At 37.4% G+C, this 23562-nt stretch overlaps 1 protein-coding gene across 6 annotated transcripts in view; it reads right to left on the minus strand.

Annotated features, from left to right (window-relative positions):
• LOC110450472 (vasodilator-stimulated phosphoprotein-like) overlaps positions 1-23562 on the minus strand; it is a 54276-nt gene that overhangs the window by 12991 nt on the left and 17723 nt on the right. For 2 of the 6 annotated variants that reach the window (XM_021498024.1, XM_021498021.1), the window contains exons 2-6: positions 13438-13603; positions 9744-9912; positions 1553-1634; positions 1202-1242; positions 362-732 (exon numbers count right to left, since the gene is read on the minus strand). In XM_021498024.1, coding sequence (XP_021353699.1) covers positions 362-732; positions 1202-1242; positions 1553-1634; positions 9744-9912; positions 13438-13603 — 829 coding nt within the window. Of the gene's footprint in view, positions 1-361; positions 733-1201; positions 1243-1552; positions 1635-9743; positions 9913-13437; positions 13604-14335; positions 14580-16870; positions 17054-20732; positions 20832-23562 lie in introns of those variants that run through there. The other 4 variants (XM_021498020.1, XM_021498022.1, XM_021498023.1 and 1 more) reach the window with 4 other exon arrangements.

Consider the following 23562-nt stretch of genomic DNA (forward strand, 5'->3'; position numbering starts at 1 on the left):
ATTGTTCATTGTTTGTAAATTTATTTCAAGAAGTCTATATAAAGAATTCCAATCGCTACTTCGGCAACTTGTAACTGTATACTGTATTTTGTATTGCCAAGACACCGACCCCGATATCCATTTAGAGAGACTGCATATGTATGAATGTCACGGACACTTCAGTAAGCTTCTAAACCTTTCAGAAAAACTTCCTGACTCATGAAATCAATAGGATGACAGCACACTTGAATGAGACCATTGATGTATAGCAGGAAATTCAGGGCTGAAAAGGGGTGACGTTTGGAAATGCTGTAGATATCTTATTAGTGGCGTTCCACCTACACTAGTGACTGTTCACTGTTGTTTCAGTGTAGGTACTTACTGTGTCAACTTTCTTCATCTTCTGTTGCTGAGCTTGTAACGCGGCTGCTAGCCCTCCTGCCCCTCCTCCTGATGACGCACTAGGTGCCCCTCCACCTCCTCCCACAGGCGGCGGAGGGGGTGGGGCAGGTGGCCCCGCACCAGGTGGGGCTGGGGGAATTCCTCCAGAAGGCGGTGCTGGGGGGGCTGGAGGTGCAGGAGGGGCAGCAGGTGCTGGAGGGGCAGGAGGGGCAGCAGGGGCTGGAGGGGCAGCAGGGGCTGGAGGAGGGGCTGGTGGAGCTGGGGCCTGAGGAGCATTTGGAACTTTCGGGGCTTGTGGGGGCTGTTGTGGTTGTGGTGGCTGAGCCTCATAATGGCTGAAATCTCTCGGGGCTGAAAACAATCATTTAGTACACAGGTCATACTTAATAACAGAATGTTTAATCTTACTAGAATAGTAGATCATTGTTTGTTTTCTGTCTCACATATTATTTTTAAAGAAGATGTTTTCTTGACTCCTTTTTGATATAATGCATCTATAAGGAAAAGTAGAAAGTGAAAATGTTAGTGTAATATGCTAGAAGCATAGTATCAAAATACATTTTAACAGATTGGAGCTTTTTTCTTCTAAAAGTTTACAGGAAATTTCTATAAATAGCCAAATGAAGGTGGCCCCAAATATATAGGCATTATTAGGCAGGAAAGAGCCTATCGAGGCTTTGTTGTAGGCTTAACAGGCATGGAAATATTCAAGATGGTGGGGTAAGGCAGATCAATGGTCAGGTCAAATTTGACCCTTCATCAATGTGTGACCTAGTAGAAGGAAGCTGTTTTAATAAAACTTTGTGTATGCATGACTTACCTCCCCCTGATGGTTGTCTTACATGACCACCTCCAGAATGTCTGTAAGGATTACACAAAATACAGACATGTAACACTCCACACTTTTATAACTTTACACAACATAGGCTAGTGAGCTGTGGTAAAACTTATACATCTGTTTCAAACAAAAACAAATTATCAAAATTTCTATTTTATGAGTCTTGTCTATAACTATTTCACATGAATTGTTCGTTTTCATCACAAATGTATTTTTGAAATAGAGGTGTTTTTTTCAATATTTTGAAACTTCAGTAGGTATTTAAAAGATTCAAGATTCCTGTGTTTTCTCTAAAAAAATTAAGACAGCAAAAGGGAGGTGTATTTCACTTACCTTTGCTCAGGTCCGTTGGGGTTGGGCACGCTTGGTTGGTTGTAAATTGGCTGTTGTGGGGGCGGCGGAGGAGCACCGGTACCTATCAAAGAGAAAAAGATATTGAACAAATAAATAAATATCTTCTCCTAAATTCTGAGAAAAACATCATTGTCCAAATACAGCACAACCTAATGGCCCTGTGCGTAAACCAGACCTGTAACCTATACCGGTTATATGTACCATTGACTACACGATGGGGATTCAGAGGGGCCTCCTTCCCAGCAGAAGTGTGATGGCTGCAGGATTATTTGGACTATTTGGAAAACGGTCCCTTAAAACACTAGCTAGATATATGCTCAGTGTTTTTGTTACCTAAATTTTACAACAGCCCGTTCCTTAATGAATTGGGGAAAACATAGCATTATTTGTATTGAAATTGGGAAGATATTTCTCAGTTTTTGGTCATTTTTTCAAAATAAGGCACGTTTTAGCTAGGGGAAACAGCCTGTATTCGCCAGTAAAACTGAGCAAAAAAGAAATCACTGAATTGCTGTGGGACAACGGAATCAATGGTGGCTGGATTTATGAGGCTCGGCTGTCCCTACCAACACAAGTGTGGGGTTCAAACACTTATATCAACAAGTGTTCTTCAATAAACATGTAGTACAGCAGTACTGGTGATCTATATCAAACTATTATAGCAACAGCTAGCACTGTGGACCGGCTGTACCAAAAAAATCAGGAAAGAAACGTACATTTTTACGCATAAACTAATGTTTTTTTTTACAGTTCTACTACGTATACATTGACGATATAACGTTTAATATTGGTATGGAATGAAGAGCAGAAGAGTTGTGTTCCCGGGTTTTGGCCCCTGAAATATGAACTCATCTGACGTATGGACCCTGAAATATGAACTCATCAGACGTATTCTCATACTTCCAAAAGTAACACTATATGTCTCCCTCCCCATCCAATCCCCATAAAATGGAAGGGATATAAACGGGAAAAAATTGCAAAGAATCGCAAATTTTCTCACAGATTTGTCTCATATTCCTGTATGTATTACTAAATGTATCTTTTCTTGGAGACTCAACTTTTCAAAATGCTACGTCTATAATGCTTTATATCATATACAAATGTATAGAGTAATGCAAGAATGAATTAACTTCCTCCTTGATAAATGTTTTATCAGTTATACAAGTACAACAATATGACAAGGCGAGGGGAAGAAAACTTAGATTACACCCTACCATACAAGTGTATATATATAAGTAACTGTAGGATGAATGTCAGGTTTATAAAGAGGAAGTTTTAAAGCGTGGCCTACCCTCACCTCGCGTCCTGTTTGGTTATTATGAGACAACTCTACTTTTCTGGAGGCCCTCACCTCGCGTCTTGTTTGGTTATTATGAGACAACTCTACTTTTCTGGTAACTACTCTAGAGGCAGGAAAATGTTTGTTGTTTGTACATAAATTGTCTTGGTTATTATCAAAAAAAAATGAGGATAGCAGTGGTTTCTTGAATATATGGTATGCCTCTTCTTTTCTTCTTTTTATTTCACATGATAACGCAGCAAATAATGACCACAGTGACACAACTTAAATGGTGAAAGTTTGTCATATCCTCTAAAACTTGACAAGGAAGTATGTGGTTTGCCCTCCACCAGCTGAACACCGAATTCTGAAGGCACTTGGATGTGGAACCAGAAGAGAAGCTAGGACAAGAACACATGACTTCCACCAATGTTCTCCTGGACAAATCAGGTCTTCCACTCCGTCATACCAAACTGTAATGCTTTCACTGCGGGCAGCCCAAAGTAAACAGTTTGTTAGATATTTGTAAAAAGACTGACACAAACTGTTCCGGATGATGCGACGAACCTATCCCTACCAACACAAGTGTGGGGTTCAAACACTTATATCAACAAGTGTTCTTGACCTATAACAGCTGACTGCAGTCACCAATGATGTTGATAAGTAGATAATATTGTGCTGCTTTTTCATTCCCTAATCTCTGGGATGCAACATTAGTATTCATTCAAAAATCACCTAACCCCCCCCCCACAAAATCCTGGTAAGTTATTTTTGTTTTTGTGGCCTTCATTACTGAAAATAGACTCTCACCACAGACATGTATACATAAAGCTGGGACTGACCTGTATACGTAGCTAGAAGTTTTCCTTCCGTGTCTGGTTTTTAATTATCAACACAAGTTGTATTATTATAACGACTAATTGGCCACCATGACTATAAAACTAAGGAAGTACATATCTATATAGGATATGATTGGAACTCTATTTTCTGTGTATAAACCATAGTTCACTAGGTTTTAATAGTTGTTTTTCAAGTATCCAGTGCAGGGTATAAATACAACCATTGAAATCAAATTTCCGTAAACAAGAATACTGCACACGGTGCTCACCTTCAGTAATAGGCCTGCCCGGAGTCTGAATGGTAGTACATGCGTACTAGTGGAGCTCGCATGTGTACCAGGTATGTGCAAACCAAATACAAGTGATTTAACTCGTACACCCTTGAAATTTCATAATGAACTATTCCAACCTTTGAATTGGAAGAGTTCAAATGTATCTTCAGGGGTGAATGAGTTAATGAAATTTGGTTAAAACAGGAATGTGCAGACAAGCCAACTTTCCCACCATCATTACCAAACTCTACAGCTATGACTCCGATGTTGAATGTATGACCTAGTTAGTGACATTCAACTGGTTTCAATTGGTCAGAAATACTAGCAAAAGGTTTTATAAAGGGGAGAAACAATTACAGTTTTTGAAGAATATGGGCAGAAAAATTGGTACGGTTGTCTAAAGATTGATGATTTTGATTCCAAAACATGAATATTTTTTTACAGTTTTTGAGAAATCAATGATTCAAATGTTTCTTTTAAGTATCATTTCAGCTGGCAGTACCAGTTCCTGTTAAATCTGGCAGAGCTTATAATCCCAAATCTTGTAAAAATAATCCTACTACGTACTACAACACCTTGTCTATCGCTATAACTGATGTATTCCCTGTAGCTGGGCCAGCAGTAAGACAGCCTGTAACTGGAGAGGAAAAATACAGGACCAGACCGGGATTCAAACCCGGAACCCTCCAAGCTCTAAACAGACACGCTACCAATTCAGCTACCTGGTCACTGGTGATAAACCCAGTCCAGATCCATTACATAACTGTAAAGTTACAAAGATTGATCAGCATAATATTTTTGTACTTCAAGGTTATGAAATATCTGTTATGACCATTATTATTTAAAAGTTAGACACACATTTTTTTTCATTCTCGTAAGTTTATTATTCAGTTTTAAGGAGACAAGAAGTAACAAATTACTACTAATTATACATCAATCCTTTCCCTCCCAGATACAGGTACCATTATATTTGTGAAAGAGTCAGTGTTGAGAATCAGTATCCATCTACAGCTAAGCTGAGGTTGTCACCCATTCTCTGGTGGTATCAAGGTCGGTATTGATAAAGGAATTTGAAACATAAAGCAACATCATACACATCAAAAGACAGATTTAATACCCTACACAGTCTAAGTACTTTGGATTTATGAACTTGTAGACAATGGGCCAATGGAATCTAGAACTATGTGCTATATTGGAGTTCCTATTGTACACAAGACAGAGATTCAGAAGGGATACTAGAAAGGGTAAAGCAATAACTTGCACATTATTTATTTTTTCTTTAACAATACAAGCATTATTTTATCTAACGAATCATTTCCTATAATGTTCTGAAAAGCTATTATAAGTTACTTTATGTAAAATAAATGAATTTTCTAAAGAATGGAAAAAATGTAAGTATTTGACTCATGAATTCCATGTAAATAAAGCTCTTTACAAGGAGATGAAGATCTACTGTATATGTAAGTTCAAAACGTTAGGCAGGCCCCAACTCATTCCATGGTCTCCTTGTGGTTTGGTTTGATTTGTTTGTATTTTACGTCCTATTAACAGCTATGGTCATTTAAGAACGTGCCAGGTTTTAGTGGCGGAGGAAAGCCGGAGTTCTCGGAGAAAAACCACCGATCTATGGCCAGTACCTTGTAACCACCCCACGTAGGCCTCGAACCTGTGACCCAGTGGTAGAGGGCTAGTGGTAGCAGAATGTCAGACGCCTGAACCACTTGGCCACCCAGGCCCCTGGTCTCCTTATGGAACTCAGTAATCGAGTACAAGTAATAATTCACGGTACAGATGACTGGAAAACTTCAACTTGAAGCTGAATGGAAAGTTTACATGTTTCAAATGGGTGTTATCCAGTCATTGTTACTGTAATTTATTTAAAAGGTAACAACTATGAGAAATATCCATTATAGTCATTAGCCATTAAACATTTGTTTTCACCATGGTTTGATTTTGGCTGCAGGAAATGACACATTACTTGTCAATAAAGGCGATTATAGTGCTGTGAAGTAATAAATTGTGGAAGAATTCAAACATTAGCTTACCATTCCAGCATATAAGGTACAACAAAATTTAATCTTTTGAGATCAAATTGGGAAAATAAAATTCGAAAAAACAACCAACTCATAACAACTTGAAAAATTACTGTGTGTAATGACCGGCAGCAGATTGATGTTCGATAATCTGATTATTACAAAAATCAAAATCACCAAAGTTCAATACAGTGTATTGATAACATAACGAAAGTAGATTATTAAATAAAATAACTCTATAAAAACTCTATATGATTTTTACCCGAATATTTCTTCTTCAGTGTTTGAAATCCCTTGGAGATTTTTTTCATTGTCTAGGCTGTCAGGGTAAGATCCGGATGGAATAATAAGCTATTGATCTATGGCTAATTGTAATAACAAGTTTTGATGTGTATTTATGTAAGTGAGTAATCCTCCGATTGTTTCCTGGTCAAACTTCCTGTTTGCATCCTTTATAGACATTTTTATCACCATTTATTACAAGATACGATAGATAACAATTCATTTGTTCAGTCAGCTTTACGCAAATAAAATTTTATAAAAAATTACATTAAATTTACAAAGAAAAACAAAGAGAATGTCACAATCCGATTTGGATTATGATTGTCATCTACGGAAAAAAACAACATATTTCTGTAAGATTTAGCGAAAGAATTTTATAAATTTAACACCGTAATGATAAAGATCATGATGGTTCAACTTAAAACTGTGGTATTTTTAACAATAACACTTTTTGTTAATATAAGCCTTGATTTGAGACAGGAAACAGATAATTACTTATAAACATATTTTTTACGAAAAAAAATGGTTTCTTGATCATAAAAGTCCTAGTAAGGGGCAGGAGTAACATTGAACAAATATATTTTGTGATTGAAATCCCAAGTCCACCAAGTTTTGTACATGTCAAGATGATAATGAGTTTATTATACATGTACTGATAACATTTGTTTTTTTTATATCAGTCCAAGCCTATCTTTACGTTGTTGTTTATATATTTATGATAGATAACAATTTCCGGTACATAGCTAATGTGACCTAATTTATAGCTGATTGATAGCTAGTCAAGTATTTCAAAGAATTTAGTTTCCAAGTATAAAACAGGTTTCACGTCATCCATCAAATGATCAAACAAATGAGTTCATCAGGTCCTCGTGTACCAAACACTTGTTCACGACTTTGTTCGGGATCAGTTATGAATCAATCCCTGAAGACGGCTTTGTTTGAACAAATGTTTTTGATATAATCAATATATGTATCACAGAAGTATCGGTACAATAACCTTTTTGTGTGTGCGTCAGATATAATATTAATTAAATAGCTGAAGTACTGTAAAATCAGATATTTTCGTGGGCCCCTAATTTTGTAGTTTCCCAACAAAAAATCATTTTATTTTGTGGATAACTAAATTTGTGGATTACGAGTACCCACTCAAACAGAAAATTGCATTATATGAAACTTGTAAATTATTTTGTAGACATATGGATTTGTGGATGAAGTTTACCCATGTTATAAACTAATTAAAACCCCATGAAAATCAGTTATTTCACAGTATTAACAGAAAACACCCAATATTCTCTCTCAATCTACAAAGTACATAAAAAATTGAATTTGCAAAAACGTTTGTTTAAGATGCAGTTGTGATATATTGTACATCCTTTCTACCACGTACACATTTTTTGTTTGTTTAGCGAAATTACCACTTGGTTTTATTAAGTTTTAAACTGTCTGTATCAGAAGTTTCAGCTGTTAACATTGGAGAAATCTTGCGACTTCAAATCAAAGAGAAAATAGAAGCCTTCAGTCGAGATCTTGACAGAGGTTGATGAAAATGATCACTAAATGAAATTTTTAATGGACGAATGCCAGCAGTGACTGATACAAATTTGTCTACGCCACCAGTTAAGTAACAGGTAGGTTACTTGGCCCTTCTTGCAGCTGATTTGTTTTTGTGTCTATGATGTTTCTGCTCCTCCCCCAAGAAACTGACCCAGGGACTTTAAAGATAAGACAGAAATATCAGGTTCCAATGAGCATCCCCCAAACAGAGTCCATAACTCCTGTAAGAAACCTCAAACCAGGTCTATAAACCATATCAATCAGGCCCCAATCGGGCCCCAAAGTTTATCTTTACCTCCTCTTTGAAGCCATCAATCAAACCTTTATCAGTGTTAACATTCAGACTGTATACCTTCCAAATTATAGAGACTTGAATGTCCCTGGAGTCGTAGAACGCTGATTACAGGCCAATAATCTTAGACGTAAGTGTACTTCTATCTTAAATTAGCCTTTTTAAGTATCAATATAAACATACCCTTCGTCACGTTTCGTTTGCAGTCTTTCATCTATGAAGTTTTCTAGTTTGAGAAACTGAAGCTGATATTGTGTAAAATCTATTGGGAGTATTAAAACTGTAAATGTTTACAGATTCCACTAGTAATTTTTGTACCCAGATGATTGTTTACAAATATGAAATGAAGCAGGACCTTGTTAGTCCAAGTTCTCTCTAGATCTGGCTTCAAAGTCCACAACAACAAAACAGAAATTGTCAAATTCAATGAACTTTCAGAATATAAGTGATTTATAATCCCCCCCCCCCACTAATTATGACGTGCAATGATAATGGGAAATGTAATAATTGTACTCTATGTCCAGAACAATGCTTTGTCTATTCGAGTACATGTCTATCCTCTTTAAATGTACTGTAATTAATAACCTATTCACTCCTGAAGTCACATTTGAACCTTAATTACCAAATCAAAGATTGGGCAAGTCCAGTTAAATAATGAAGGGATGAATGAGCTAAGGTAAAGAGTACCACTACATTTGTTATAATCACAAAGAAGAAGAGTTCCACTCAGGACTTTTTTCAATATGGAGTAGTCTCCCTTCTATATATAAGATTAATCAACCCTGAAGGAGTTTTCTGGCTTAAAGTTACTCTCCCTGTCAATTTAACTTTTCCTTGGGTTTGCGGCCCACAAATCGAACACCAGTTTCGATGCTTTGCAGTTAAAATTCCTAGATAGCAACATTTTCTTTTTTATTTCTGTTTTCAAACATTCAAGTTTTGAACAACTATAATTCTGTAGAATGTATAATGGCAACATGTGATTTTTATGGAACATGTCTTTTGAAAAAGGACATAAACAAATGTTTTTTGAGTCGTGACAATGATAATATTATACATGTAGTTTAACTTAATAGTTCCCCTTACCGTGGGTCCTACATTTCTGATTATGACATGGGTATTCTGATCTGTACAGAACATTTTACTTTGGTCTTACCTTGGTTTAACATCACATACGTAATTTTAACAAAAATTCTGTAAAAACAACAACACATTGGCCTATCTTTAAAACAAGAGGTCCAGTGGGCCTGTATTGATCACCTGTCATTCAGTGTTTCATCTGGGCTGTTATCAGGTTTGATTGTATGACCTCCATAGCAAATCTGCCCATTTGATGCCTTTTGACCCCATCCCTCAGCTCTTAAGCAGGTCAGACCTTTTTATCTTTGTCCCCATGACCACATGGAACCACATAAATTTGGTTGAATTCTGCTTAATATTTTTGGAGGGGATGTTGTTTGATGTTGAAGTTATTGAATAATGGACGATGGACAAGGCTCCACCACATAATCTTACTTTGGTACTTTGTACCAGGTGAGCTAAAATATCCCGATATCATTAATTATATTTGTCTGGTAAATAATGAAATGGTCCACGGTCAAGTAAGCTGAAATGTTTACCTTGACTTAAAGAGTCGAGTGTTGTCAGCATAGCTTGAGCAAAACTGTCGGCATCTTCTCGTGAGCTGAAGTTTAATCCGTACACCTGTTTGTTGTCCCTCCATTGGTGGAATGTTACTGTGGCTTGATTGTATTTTAATGTTCGTAAAATTGCACAATTTATTACAACCTGAAAAGAAAAGAACATTCACATCAATTATCAAATTTCAATGATCAGAAAAATCAAATCCTGCATTTCATACGGAAAGAAACTCTATTTTTTTTTCTTTCTTTAACAAAAGGGAGAAACTGAATATCTAACTTGTGAAAACTATCATGATTTATTCTCAATATCCTAAGTTTACTACCAATTCTACCATGGCAGCGATGTAATGACACTTTCCACAGGTCAATAACCATGTATCATTGGACAAAAATACCCTTCCAAAAAAAGTCAGCCTGCCCCTCCCCCTCCAAAAAACCCCAACAACAAATGTTTTGTTTTGGCAAATGTTCATAAGAGTCATTTGTGACTTTTCTTGGATGAATTACCTTTGTGCTTTACATGAGTACATGTATATATCTAAACTTCTATATACATCCACTTTAAACTGACACAACATAACCACTGGCTCATGATCAATGTCAAATTGTGACATCAGCTGTTATATTGGCTTGTATACAGTAGCTATAGATTAAACAGGAATGAAGCATCGTATGACAATTGTTTGCGCATGCAAAAGGTGAGCCTAATATTAGTATTTAGATGATATTGGTCACGATGTCTTACATTTTTATGTGGAAGTACAGATATAAACCAAAATAGGTTTGAATATTATGGTGATAGACATAACTTGGGATTCAAAATTAACTTGGGCCTAAGCAGCTCATATGTAGTTTTTTTTCCCAGCATTTTCTCACCTTCGTTTTAAGTTCCATCATAATACATGCACAAATGTTGATTATTTCTTAAAAAGCTCTTGCATTATATAACACTTAGGGATATTGATGTCAGAAAAGGTTTTATTTGTACAATGCTGTCTTGGTGGTTACTGTATTAATTAATGGCCCTGAAAAGAAAATTAACAGATTACAAAACCTCACTCACTATTTTATTTTTTGAATTTGATTTAACTTCTGTGTAAATTTCCTGTTCATTCTTTTAACTAGTGATGTGTATAAAGACTATGAAGGAGGTGGAAGGCAGTACCGACAGAAAGGTGTGATTTGAAGTCTAATTCCTACACTGGTTTGCCCTTCATTCCCATCCCCCTGAAGTCCTATCTCCTACATCCTAGCTCTTTTTCAAAATCGTGAAGCTTACCCTGTGCTACCCCTATTTACCTACAGTATACAATACTGTCCTTGTTAGCCTTGATAGACGAGTACAATAAGCCATTGATCAGTGTAGTTTGCTATTGTAGTGTCTGTGGTAGCACTACTACTGCTGTCACACACCTACTTTGGCAGTAAGTACCGTGATCTGCCTCCAACACTTTAGATCTGTCTGGTAATTCAAAGTAGGTAAGGGTGCACCCAGCACACTCCAACAAGTAGGTGTGTAAGTGGTTATGAGAGGGTGGTGAGTGAGGGCAGTGAGGGAGGGCTGTTAAGGTCTCTCATTACCATTAGTACTATTACGTAAAATGTCTGTCCTAAAGATTCCAAATGTCTGGGTCAAGGGTCATAGGTCAAACTGTGCAATTGCAGAACAATATTAGCCCACTCACCCCTAAAGTCAAATTTTAACCTTACCAAATCAAAGACTGGGCAAGTCCAGTTTAAATACGTAGGGGCGAATGAGTTGAACAAGTTTATTTTATATGAAACTATTTGCGTCACAATTCACCAAAATGAAAATAAACATTGGCAGTTTCTTTTTAATTTCGTTGAATTTAATCTGCTTAAAAGCTTATAGACTCATATTAAGTACCAGGTACAATGGTCTAACAATGAATGTGCAGTTATTCACGCCTGATGTTAAGACATTTTCCACTTTGAAGCCTCTGACTATCAGGGACCGACCCGGCAGTACACTTGACACACCAATGTCGTGTGTATCCTGTATGATATGAATGTAAACACGGCTCACATCCTTCGGAACCAACATCTATATACACACATTGACATGCTCACTGTTATATGAAACATATCTACATTGTTTACTGTCCAATACACAGTGAATCCCACGCCAGACATGTACACAACATACAAACGGTGTGCTGCCAAATACGACAGTATATTATTTTAATTTGGCGATTGCATGTTGTACTTGGTGGCACCTCATTTGTATATGATATGCTTGTCTGATAGTTACTTACATACCTATAATAGGTTATGTAGGTAACAAACCTCCTGCTACTTTTACATGCAGCCCCTCACCCCCTACAATTACAGATGCAAACAAACCTAAATCAACGTTGTTCTACCTTAGTACTACATTAACAGCTCGCAATCGGCATCACCAAGAGAAACAGAAGATGTCAGGGGGATAAAAGGCCAATAAAAAGGTGTCAGCCCCGATTGTGATGGTAGTGTATAGAATGTATGCTGCATGAGTGTGAGCTCTAACTGCACAAAGCAATCGTAGGAGTCATAGAGCATCCTCCCTCCCCTCGACAGTTTTAAATTTGAACCTCTCTGATTCTATCTGTTGAATTGACAGCGATCCATTTAGGTTATAAATTTGCTAAATTTTTACATAAATCTGCGTTTCCAATACCACTGAAGAAATGAAGTATAAACAAACAATCTGTGAATGATTGACGGTGAAAGCAACATTGATCTAATCCAAGTTACTTCGTTATTAAGGACCCCCGTACCACCGCCAAAACCTGTAACTACGCATTGGGAACTATTTCTTCCAGCAGGGTTATAGCTTTGATAAATCATTTCTGAACAGAAATATATACATTGTGGGACTTCTATGAAAAAGAACGACCCACCTGATTCTGTCAAGAGTTATGCCCCCTTCAATGACGTACCATGATTGCAGTGAAGGTGTGAGGAAACCGGAGTACCCCGAGAGAACCCACCTGGTTGGGCAGTTGACACCATACCTTTTCATGATCCGATCTGGGAATGGAACCCTGGTCGCCTGGGTGAAAGGCAAGTGCGCTATCTATCCGATCACCAAGAAGTTATTTGGGGCGACACAGAAATGGCTGCCTGTGTTTGTTATGCTTTACCGAACATACCTCAGTATGACATTTATCTGGTTTGTGCTCGTGCTTGTACTTTGATTTGATCGGCTTTGTCTCACCCGGCTCAGTCCTAACAAAACACTTTGTGACTAATAGTATCATCATACAAAATATTGCATGAAATATAAATTACAACCCAGAATCTAACAGATTAGGTTCAATGACTGTCGCTAGTAACAACACTTAGGCCCATCTATTCATAAAACCATTCTCATGCTCAAACTTGAAATCTGTGTTAAAGCCCATTTTCTTGCCCCGGTGATCAATTAAGAACAAAACACATTTTGTTAAGGATTCGGAAAAAAAATTGAAGAGACTTCAATCTGAATTTTTCAATGGTTTCACAGGGCTTTCTTTACTGTATCACATGATTTTAGTGTGATAAGAGAAAGTTGCCTTAAGTAGAATCCATGCTTGAGCATGAAAACGGTTTCATGAATACTGACCCTGGTGATTCTCAATACTGCCATCTCTACATGTCATCCTGCAGCCTCCCTACGTTAAATTCTTACCTCGTGGTCCTGCATTTTGCGCCCGACGACCCTGAATGTGTTGTTGACCATATGTTGGTAGATCTGCACCTTTGCCAGGCCCTGCGTGCTGCCGCTCGGCAGCCATCTTTTATTGATGTCATCGTAGACCATGACATTGGCCCTCGCCGTCACTATGGGCACCTCACTGTAACGAACACAATGACACATTATAATTAACTAAAAACACTAAAATACCCGACTCATTCTAAATCAGCCTGTTAATAAAACAGCAAAATTGCTGTCTAAAAACAGCTTGAGGGATTGGAGCTGGTTTCCATTTTGATATATCTGGTAAACATTTTTCATTTTTCTGAAATTTTGAAAATTTGTTATCATGGATTTTTGGAAATTCCACTGCATAAAATGAATTCAACCCTTGGTTTTTAGGAATAAATATTTTTACATTGCTAAAATCCTTGCAAGCTAAAACCGTTCTTTCATGAAGATCTATCACACGCTGTTCAGTACATTTAATTATTCAAAAGTCTCTTTCTTGTAACTCTTTTTCCTAGACAGGGGTCTTCAATTATACAACTGTTATTATTAGTTTTACTGTCCAGAATGTGAGCTCCTGTGGGTATTTGTCTAAGTGATATTATAAATCCTTACAAACTCTGCCACCTAATACACTCCCCCCCCCCCCCCCCCCCCCCACACACACACACACCCATTGTACATGTGTACATGTTCTGACAGTTGCGAAGTGCGAAGGAAATGGACCTTTTTACCCCAATAGTGATAATTCTACTGCAGTTTTTAATCCTGTTATAAAAGTAACATACATACACAGCTTAAGAAATAACAAGCAGGCTGATATCAGTCTAACACACTTACTGTAACGTACATACATTTATCATATTTCAAACAATTACAGTACCTCATAGTGTAAGTCAGTGTGTGTAGCCAGTGTTAGAAAAAGTCGTACTTCTTCCTTCAAACTTCAGTACATATATCACAATGTTACCTCATAATGTTGGCGGCCATTCCGACAACATATCACACACAGAGGCGTAAGTTATACCTAGCTAGCTGTACACACGAATGAATAGGTAAGCTAGAAAAGTTAAAAACATATATATATATATATTCCTTCTTCCTCAAAATGATATTGAACTGTGGGTAAGACCTCACCGGGAGCAGGATGAACATACCCACTTGTGTGTGAAGCCTTTAAATTGTGTAGTACATCTACACTAATATATATACCTTAATCGTACAGAACTCATAAACCTACGTAACATGTAAGAATACAATATTTTATTGCTTCCAGAAAAAGGACCAATGAACTCATCTGCTTGCAATCATTTGTTGATAAATTCTGATAAAAACCCAATGCGATCAAATGTTTATTTGTCTCCCACACACTGATGTAAGTGGTCTACAGCCAGAAGGCCCAGACAAGAAGCTAAAATAGCAAGGTAAATTGTTTTCAGGGATTTGGTTGTCTAATAATCTTTTTTCCCCCCTCAGACAAATCTCAGTTGACAGGTTGTGTCTGTTAAAGTATAGCGTTACTGTATATATATACCTAGCTAGGAAGTGTTCTTGTAATATTAAGCCAGGTATTTATTAGGAGTGCCTTACATGTATATGTGGTCAAGTTTAAGTTCTCATCGGTTAATAATTTCCCCTGATAAACAAAAAAAGCACACCTTAAATATTAACGGAAAAACAACTAAAAACTTCACTGAGGGATTACCAAGAAAATGTTCCAATGAGTGTCAGATCAGCTAGATTAGGATATTGTTAAGGTAAGCCAGATATGAATCAACACATTCAGGAATGATGATGATGAGTAATGCTGGAGACGAACATTTAGTCCAGTTGTTGTTTGTACCAGAGTCTGTGAAAACATGGACGGATGCCAAATTTTAACTCATCCAGTCCATGAATCAGAAAAATTCAACATCAGTCAGATGGTGCTGTGTTTAAAATTATGACAGTATGCATATCTTACTGATATAGAAAAGTGTCTGGGCACGTATCTAAAACATGGAAGTACATGTATAACCAAGTGAAATCTGGTATCAGCTGATAACACAATCCTTGGAGAGATGATAATGATAACGGTGTTGCTGATAATATATCAATATAAGCCCCTCCCCACCCGCCCACAAACACACACACAGGCATACATACAAACACACACAGGCATTCATACAAACACAAACACAGGCATACATACAAACACACACACAGGCATAAATACAAACACACACACAGGCATACATACAAATACACACACAGACATACATACAAACACACACACAGGCATACATACAAATACACACACATGCATACATACAAACACACACACAGGCATACATACAAACACACACACAGGCATACATACAAACACACACAGGCATACATACAAACACAAACACAGGCATACATACAAACACACACACAGGCATACATACAAACACACACACACAAGTAAAGTAACAGTACTTATCTGACATAAATAAGTGTGGAAATCACAAATATACTTGAACGTTGACTAGAAGTAACACTACCAATGTACTGGTTGTACTGATATGAAAAACTTGTCACATGAATATATTATCCTGATATTATGATGTACCATGACTAAGGCTAAGTGATACCTTATAACCTTAAATTTATGGAAAACATCTCTTAGCTCTACATGTAAGTAGAATGTAATGTATGGAAGAAAAAAACCTGTGGAAAGATCAGGAAGCAAGAGTAAGGTTTTGCCATCCTTTCACCTCTACAGACAGGTGTAGCTGGCTGTGTGCCAGCATCTTAAGGAGGGAGGAAACATATAGATAAAGTGAAACAGAAATAACCTGATAAAGTTCAAACTATAAAACTGTGTGTTTACATTCCGGGTCAGAGATTCTGCATTCTTCTACACAATTAATGCCACTCAGTTTTTTATACATCATCCACATCAGTTGTATTTACTGGCGTATTTGATACCCAAACTGAACTTCGACTCAGCATGCGGAAAAGTCTGTTTTATTTAAGCAGATGCAGTAAATAGTTATCTCCCTTGCCAGAATGCATACATACAGAGTATCGGAAACACCAAAGTATTTTGGTAGCGCACATCCGTATATTGTTGTCCCCCTCGCCTGGTTTAGTATTTACCGAAGTCTCAGCTAGCAGTCTAGACAGGTTTATAAGCTGTGAGACGGAAGAACCCAAAGGCATATAATCTGTTGCCACAACCCATAGACATATGACAATAATCTGTTCTGTGTAGAATTTATAGGCCTACAAGTACTGTCCTTCTTACTGGCTGCGTAGGTGGAGCTGGAATCCAAAATTAAAACCCATATATCATGCACAACATTAACAGGACACAAGCACTGTACAAAGTAAGGAAAACATCATAAATATTCTGCACTTCCTTTTTATCCAATAATTCCTTCTGTCACCATACCTGGAAGTGCTTTTTCTGTTGGGCGACTTCATAATCCAGCTGCTCGTATATACGAAATTCTGATTTGAGCCATCAACGTTAAGTAAGGTCAAGTGATGACATTCGTGTAAGACAACACCCCTAAACGTCTGTGGCAGGTAAATACAATCTTATACACTACACCAGTGGGATGGTTATATTAATAGCTTCGGTAAGTCGACACTTGCAATGTTAAGGGAATGTAACCACCGTGTCAGTTTAACGTCGACAGAGCATGAAAAATTCCAAATGACAATCCAACCATCACGAAGAATTAAAAATCTGCATTTGAAGACATATGTACCCTTGAGCTATATCCATCCACGACTGACCAACTGACCAACAGACTGACCACAACCCTGTCATCTTATGTAGTAATGGTTTATCACCAATAACAATCAGCTCTAGTGGGGTAGATAATGAGACATGACACATAACTGTAGGCCTACATTTATAGTCTGGTCAGCTTACAAAGACGGAGACTCCATACAGGTCAGCATCAGTATCTTCATCACAGCATACGTACATTCAATGTACACATAGAAATATCAAATCTGAGTATGTTCAAATTTATTTTTCATCTTATTACAGAAAACAACAAAGCATTTAATTTGGTGAATAACTCTGGTGTGGAGAAAAAACCCCATGAAACACACCAATCTTTTTATAAGGCCTAATGATAGGGACACTTATTCACATAGCAAAGCAACAGCTCTCCCTGGGGACTAATTACTTCAGCACTGTTAGCTTAATTCAAGCAATCTAATTTTTGGCAAAATCCTGTTTATGTAAAAATTTGCAAGTCAAATGTCAAAGCAATGAATTTCATAATATTTTACAAGTAGTATAAATAAATTTAAAACTACAAAGTCATTTAAAAGAAACCACGGTAATTAATCTTAACAATCAAGCTAACAGGTCGGCTGAATTTTACAAGGTCTTTGTTTATAACGCAGTGAATGTGCATTTTTATAATTATGAGTCATATTTAGTTAGACAATTATATTACATCATGGAAATTACAATAGAACCACACATGTTCAGTGCTGAACTCATCATCGTCATCGAAGGTTTTCATTTTAACTGGCTTCGCTGCACATGCTAAACACACGTACGAATCTATATGTACCATATGCACAATATATCGTGGTGCATTTTGTGTTTTATGTGCTTTGGGAGCATACCTACATATTAACATATCTTCACACACACACACATATATATTTACATTTGGACAGTGTTAACCACACTCAGACTGTCTGTTGACACAAACTAACAGATATCAGTTCTTTGTTTACATTTGAAATGTAACATGTGTTGACGTACAATATTGACCTGTCACCTACACTCACACAAGGTAAATGTACTTGTTGATGTATGAACCACTAACAGTCAACATTCCCATGGATTTACTGCTTAATCTAGGAACATATTTGTCATGAATCATTAAACAATATTAACTTTAAAAGGGTCTATAAAAAGTATTATCAACCTCAGGAAATGTCACTGTATGTAAGCTAGATGTACATGTGTATATGTTTTTATAGTGATGTTTTCAGTACAAATACATTCAAATACGTATACCAAGTCCCAGATGTTAGTGATAAGACAATTTATAGCTTATTTATAAATTCCATATATTAATTTTAGAGAGCTATTTGATATGTGAAATGCATATATTTAACCTAGAAAAAAGTATATAATACTCTACTAATAGATTCTAAGTGACACTTAACTGAGTATAAACAACTGTTAGGACCGAGTAAACACCCCAGATATTACAAGCATATTTGTTTGGTTTAGTTTGTTTGTGTTTAACCTCCTATTCACAGCTATGGTCATTTAAGGACGTGCCAGGTTTTGGTGGTGGAAGAAAGCCAGAGTTCCCGGAGAAATCCAACCGACTGCCCCATGTAGGTCTCGAACCGCCAACCCAGTGGTGCAGGTCTAGGGTGCCTTACAGCAGAATGTCAAACGCCTTAACCACTTGGCCACCGCGGCCCCGATCACAAGAATTTTTGGATTGTTTCTGTGGTTTAATGTATACTATGTGGATGGTTTAGCGATTGGTGAGAGCCTTTTTTTATATCAAATTACACGTTACATAAAGATGATGAAAGCGTATTGTTATAACACATCAAAACAAAATAATGATAATGAACAGAACAAAAGCGGTCCTTCTTTGCTGCTAGCCCTCCATTATAAAACGCATCCTCCCGGAAAACTTCAGCCTTCTCCGCTGATTATAAAAGAATGAATGCAAGCTAATGAAGTAAAACAGATCATTCCTGAAACAGAAGGCTTCATTTACACATAAAAAACTAATCTTTCAGATCTGATGAAACCATTACAGCATTTCTTCTACCCAAATGTAAAGCATGTGCACTACAGCTATAGCCTGTATTAACTCATTCACCCCTGAAGACACATTTGAACTCTTCCAATTCAAATGTTGGAATAGTTCATTATGAAATTTCAGGGGTGAATGAGTTAAGGTTACCCTCCCAAAGGATCCAATTAATAGATCAAGCAGCTAAGGGCTACACGACCATTTCTTATCTACAAAACCCAGTGTATTACAACTACTGTATAAACCCACCAGCTTATAGTACTCTGGCAAAAAACCCCACAAACATCAAGTAAATAGAACCACAAAAAAATGTCTAGAAAAGTTTGGCACTACAGATTTACGTGTTTAACATTATAAACACGTTTCATACACAAACCAAGATGGTTAAACATTGATAGCCCTTCACTGGCCTTTCAAGGTCTTCCCTCGACATTCACCAATCAGCTGATAGCATAAAAAAGGTCAAGATATTTTCAGCATCTGAATCTGGAATTGATAAATATTGATATCAACTTGTAGTCCATTGACAGTAACTTGCCATTGATCACCCCTTCTGTAACATCACTACAACCTTACAACCTCTCCACCCCCAAACACTTCAATTCACTACAATATTTATGTTACAGCACTAGATCAAATTATTAATTACTGTTGTATTACGTTGCCTTGACATGAAAACTGATATTAAATCTCATTCCTTCGAATTATGACAGGTTGGGGATTAATTAAGTTTCAAAGTAATTAAGATTCTGGAGATGTTTTCCACTCCCAGAAAAAGTGCATTAGATCACAATAATTGGGAGTGCCATTGGGAAGGTAGTGGCTCCGGTTGACAAACAGAAAAATTCTGCATTGACGTTTGATGAAGACTTGATTTTGTTTGTTTGTGTTTTACATCCTATTAACACGTACAGCTATGGTCATTTAAGGAAGTGCCAGGTTTTGGTGGTGGAGGAAAGCCTGGGTTCCCAGAGAAAAGACCAACGGCAAGTACCTGGCGACTGCCCCACGTAGGTCTCGAACTTGTGACCCGGTGGTGGAAGGCTAGTGGTAGCAGAATGTCAGACACCTTAACTACTTGGCCACCGCGACCCTGTGAAGACTTGATCAACATACCAGTATTTGTTATCATATCACATTAGTTATAATACAATAAATATTTATCTTCATTTCACACAATATCAGTTAGATCAACTTACCGAAGAGGGTAAAATTAACAATCTAGTCAATAATATCAACATAACTAAAATGAAAAATGTTTTGGTAAAATTTTACCACAAGGCATTTTTTTTCTTAAATCTGGTCATTATTAAAGACATAACTTATGAAACTTCACTAGGATAGAAAATTCTCAAAGTGTAGGGTGAATTCAGCACAGGGATCCGATATTTGAAAGTCACAAGAACAAAATTAAAGTGAAAATGACGGTTCTTCAGAATGTCCAATAGGACGTGTATGTGTACTTGTTAAAGGAGGTAAATAATTAAGTCTTACATGTTTTCCGCGTAATTTGGTGATCCTCCACGCATCAGAACCATGGTCGTTAGGTATCGTGTAATCCACTCGTTAAAATGGCTTGGCCACTTATCACACATTCATAAATACTTGTTTAAGACCAGGTCAAAGAGGTACATGTGCGTCAGTTACATAACTCAAATAATCTGAATTTGAAGATAGTGCAGACCTATATGCTGTCATTGATGGAAAAAGGATTTGGTACGATCTGTAGCTACAGGCAATAAACCGAAGTTCGTATGACAAACGATGTACCCAGTGACGAAAGTTGACTGTGACCCCACGCTAAGGTGACGATTTTAACTCCTACATGGACCAAAACAAACCAATAACCTGACGTGCGACAAACAGCTTTGCTTGCCCATGGCCATCTGTCAATCAAGGCCCCCCAGGACATTAGCGCTATATATCATCCTATCACCTGTAGTGACATCATAAGAACTGGCCTGTCCGAGCCAATTTACAGGTACATGTAAATACATAGTTTACAGGGAAGTACTGTATTTATCTATATATGCGAGTGGAATTTAGGATTGTATGTCCAACACTAAAACAAAAGGAACTTTTGTGTTACAACTATACACCTTTGTTTTCATACGGGCTCATCCAGACCATTGATCTGCTTTCCCCTCAGTAAGTTTTCATACGGGCTCATCCAGACCATGGTCCTGCTTTCCCCTCAGTAAGTTTTCATACGGGCTCATCCAGACCATGGTCCTGCTTTCCCCTCAGTAAGTTTTCTTACAAGTGGTGTTCTTATTATGACTTATCAACAGTAGAGGCTAAAATGTTTCACCCATTCACCCCTAAAGTCACTTTTGAACCTTCCCAAATCAAAGACTGGGCAAGTCCAGTTTAGATATGTAGGGGTGAATAAGTTAAGAAACTTGAGATTTGTTACTGACTCTGAGCAAAAACTACATGTCTTCCTGAACTTGAGTCCACTTTTTGGGATACCTACGGTTCAATGCCATTTGTTTATTCCGTACAGTTTGCCCTCGTCAAGAGTCGAATTTTACTGCATAGAGTTATATTACAAAGTACAAAGGAAGCAACAAAATCTATTGAATTTGGACGACAGCATAATCATTAAACCTCATGACGTTCAAATGCATCAAAAGTTCCTGCTTTTAATAGCGAAACAGCTTTATTTGTAAATTACCAGCAGTTAACATAACTTGTCGTGGGAACATGGAAAAATCGATATTGAATCTAGTTAATTGCCTTTGATTTCAGCTGATGAGGGTTCACATAGCATCGCAATGCACTACAGAGATAGCAGCTTCCTATAGCTAAAGTTTACAGATTGTTTTGAGACGTGGCAGAAATGCAATGTTACATGTATCTATAATACATGTCATACATTTGTCAGTTATCTTATATTTGTGATTCAACAATCCTTGCCCATAAAAACATTTGAACAAAAACAACTGACAAAAAATAGACAGACCCAAGACCATGTGTCAGTTTTCTTGTATTTCCTCATAAATTGATTTATATACCTCCTAATAACAACAAATTACATTTAAGCATGTCTAAATGACGAGACGGTACAGACATGAATACTGCGTCTGTGTTATGTACACGCAGCAATCTTGTATAAAACTATAGCTGTCTCTAATATCGTGGTCCCAGTATTCTGGGATAATTTTCTCTCTTCCAATTCAAATTTGTCCAAGTTACCCAGCTGTTCCACTTACTGGTCACTTTTGGTTTTGAACAAAGATGGTTGGATTAATAATTCTCTAGTACAGTATTAATTTTATTTTTTTTATCTTAGAAGAAATATGAGGTGAAACACCAGTATTTCCCTAAAGTGGGAAGTTAAGAAAAGGGGGAAAACTATTCAAAACTTCTTGCTGTTCAATGCATGTATGTGACATGATCTATATACAGATAATGTGTGTGACTAAAAAACACTGTGAACTCTGCAATTTCAGTTTGAATACACTGCTTCTTATAAGATAGCATTTTATTTATAGATATTTTTAAATCACTTAGAATTAATATTCTTTTTAAAGTTCTTACATCTTTTTGACACAATTAAGATATATTGTATACATAGTATACTAAACATTAAGTAAAGCATGATATATGATTTATGTGGCATTTGGTTTCCTAGGAATATGAAAAGGTTAAAAGTAAGGTTAGACAATTTAGATAATGATAAAGGTGGTAGTATGAACACTGCTTTGTACCAGTAACAAATTCCACTGTAGTCATACGAGTCATTGTTACAAGTGGCCGTAGTACATCCTTAAATACTACCACATGAATATATGTCCTGGTTCCATTTTTTTTAAATTTTTAATTTTCCACAACTGAGTGATTTATTTCATTTTCCCCGTGTTGATGTTTATTGTTGTTGCTGATATTTTACAATCTTTATAATGAACAGTGAGAAATAAAACTAAAGATGTCATCCATGCCCCCCTCTCGTACTCGCCCCCTCTCTCCCTCGCTGGACAGGTCATGCCCCCCTCTCATACTCACCCCCTGGCTCCCTCGCTGGACGGATCATGCCCCCATCTCATACTCACCCCCTGGCTCCCTCGCTGGACGGGTCATGCCCCCCACTCATACTTCCCCCTGGCTCCCTAGCTGGACGGGTCATGCTCCCCTCTCGTACTTTCCCCCTGGCTTCCTCGCTGGACGGGTCATGCCCCCCTCTCGTACTTTCCCCCTGGCTCCCTCGGTGGACCGGTCATACCCCCCTCTCGTACTCTCCCCCTGGCTCCATTGCTGGACGGGTCATGCCCCCCTCTTGTACTTTCCCCCTGGCTCCCTCGCTGGACGGGTCATGCCCCCC

Source organism: Mizuhopecten yessoensis, unplaced genomic scaffold (assembly GCF_002113885.1).
Source record: "Mizuhopecten yessoensis strain PY_sf001 unplaced genomic scaffold, ASM211388v2 scaffold5229, whole genome shotgun sequence".
NCBI classification, from domain to species: domain Eukaryota; kingdom Metazoa; phylum Mollusca; class Bivalvia; order Pectinida; family Pectinidae; genus Mizuhopecten; species Mizuhopecten yessoensis.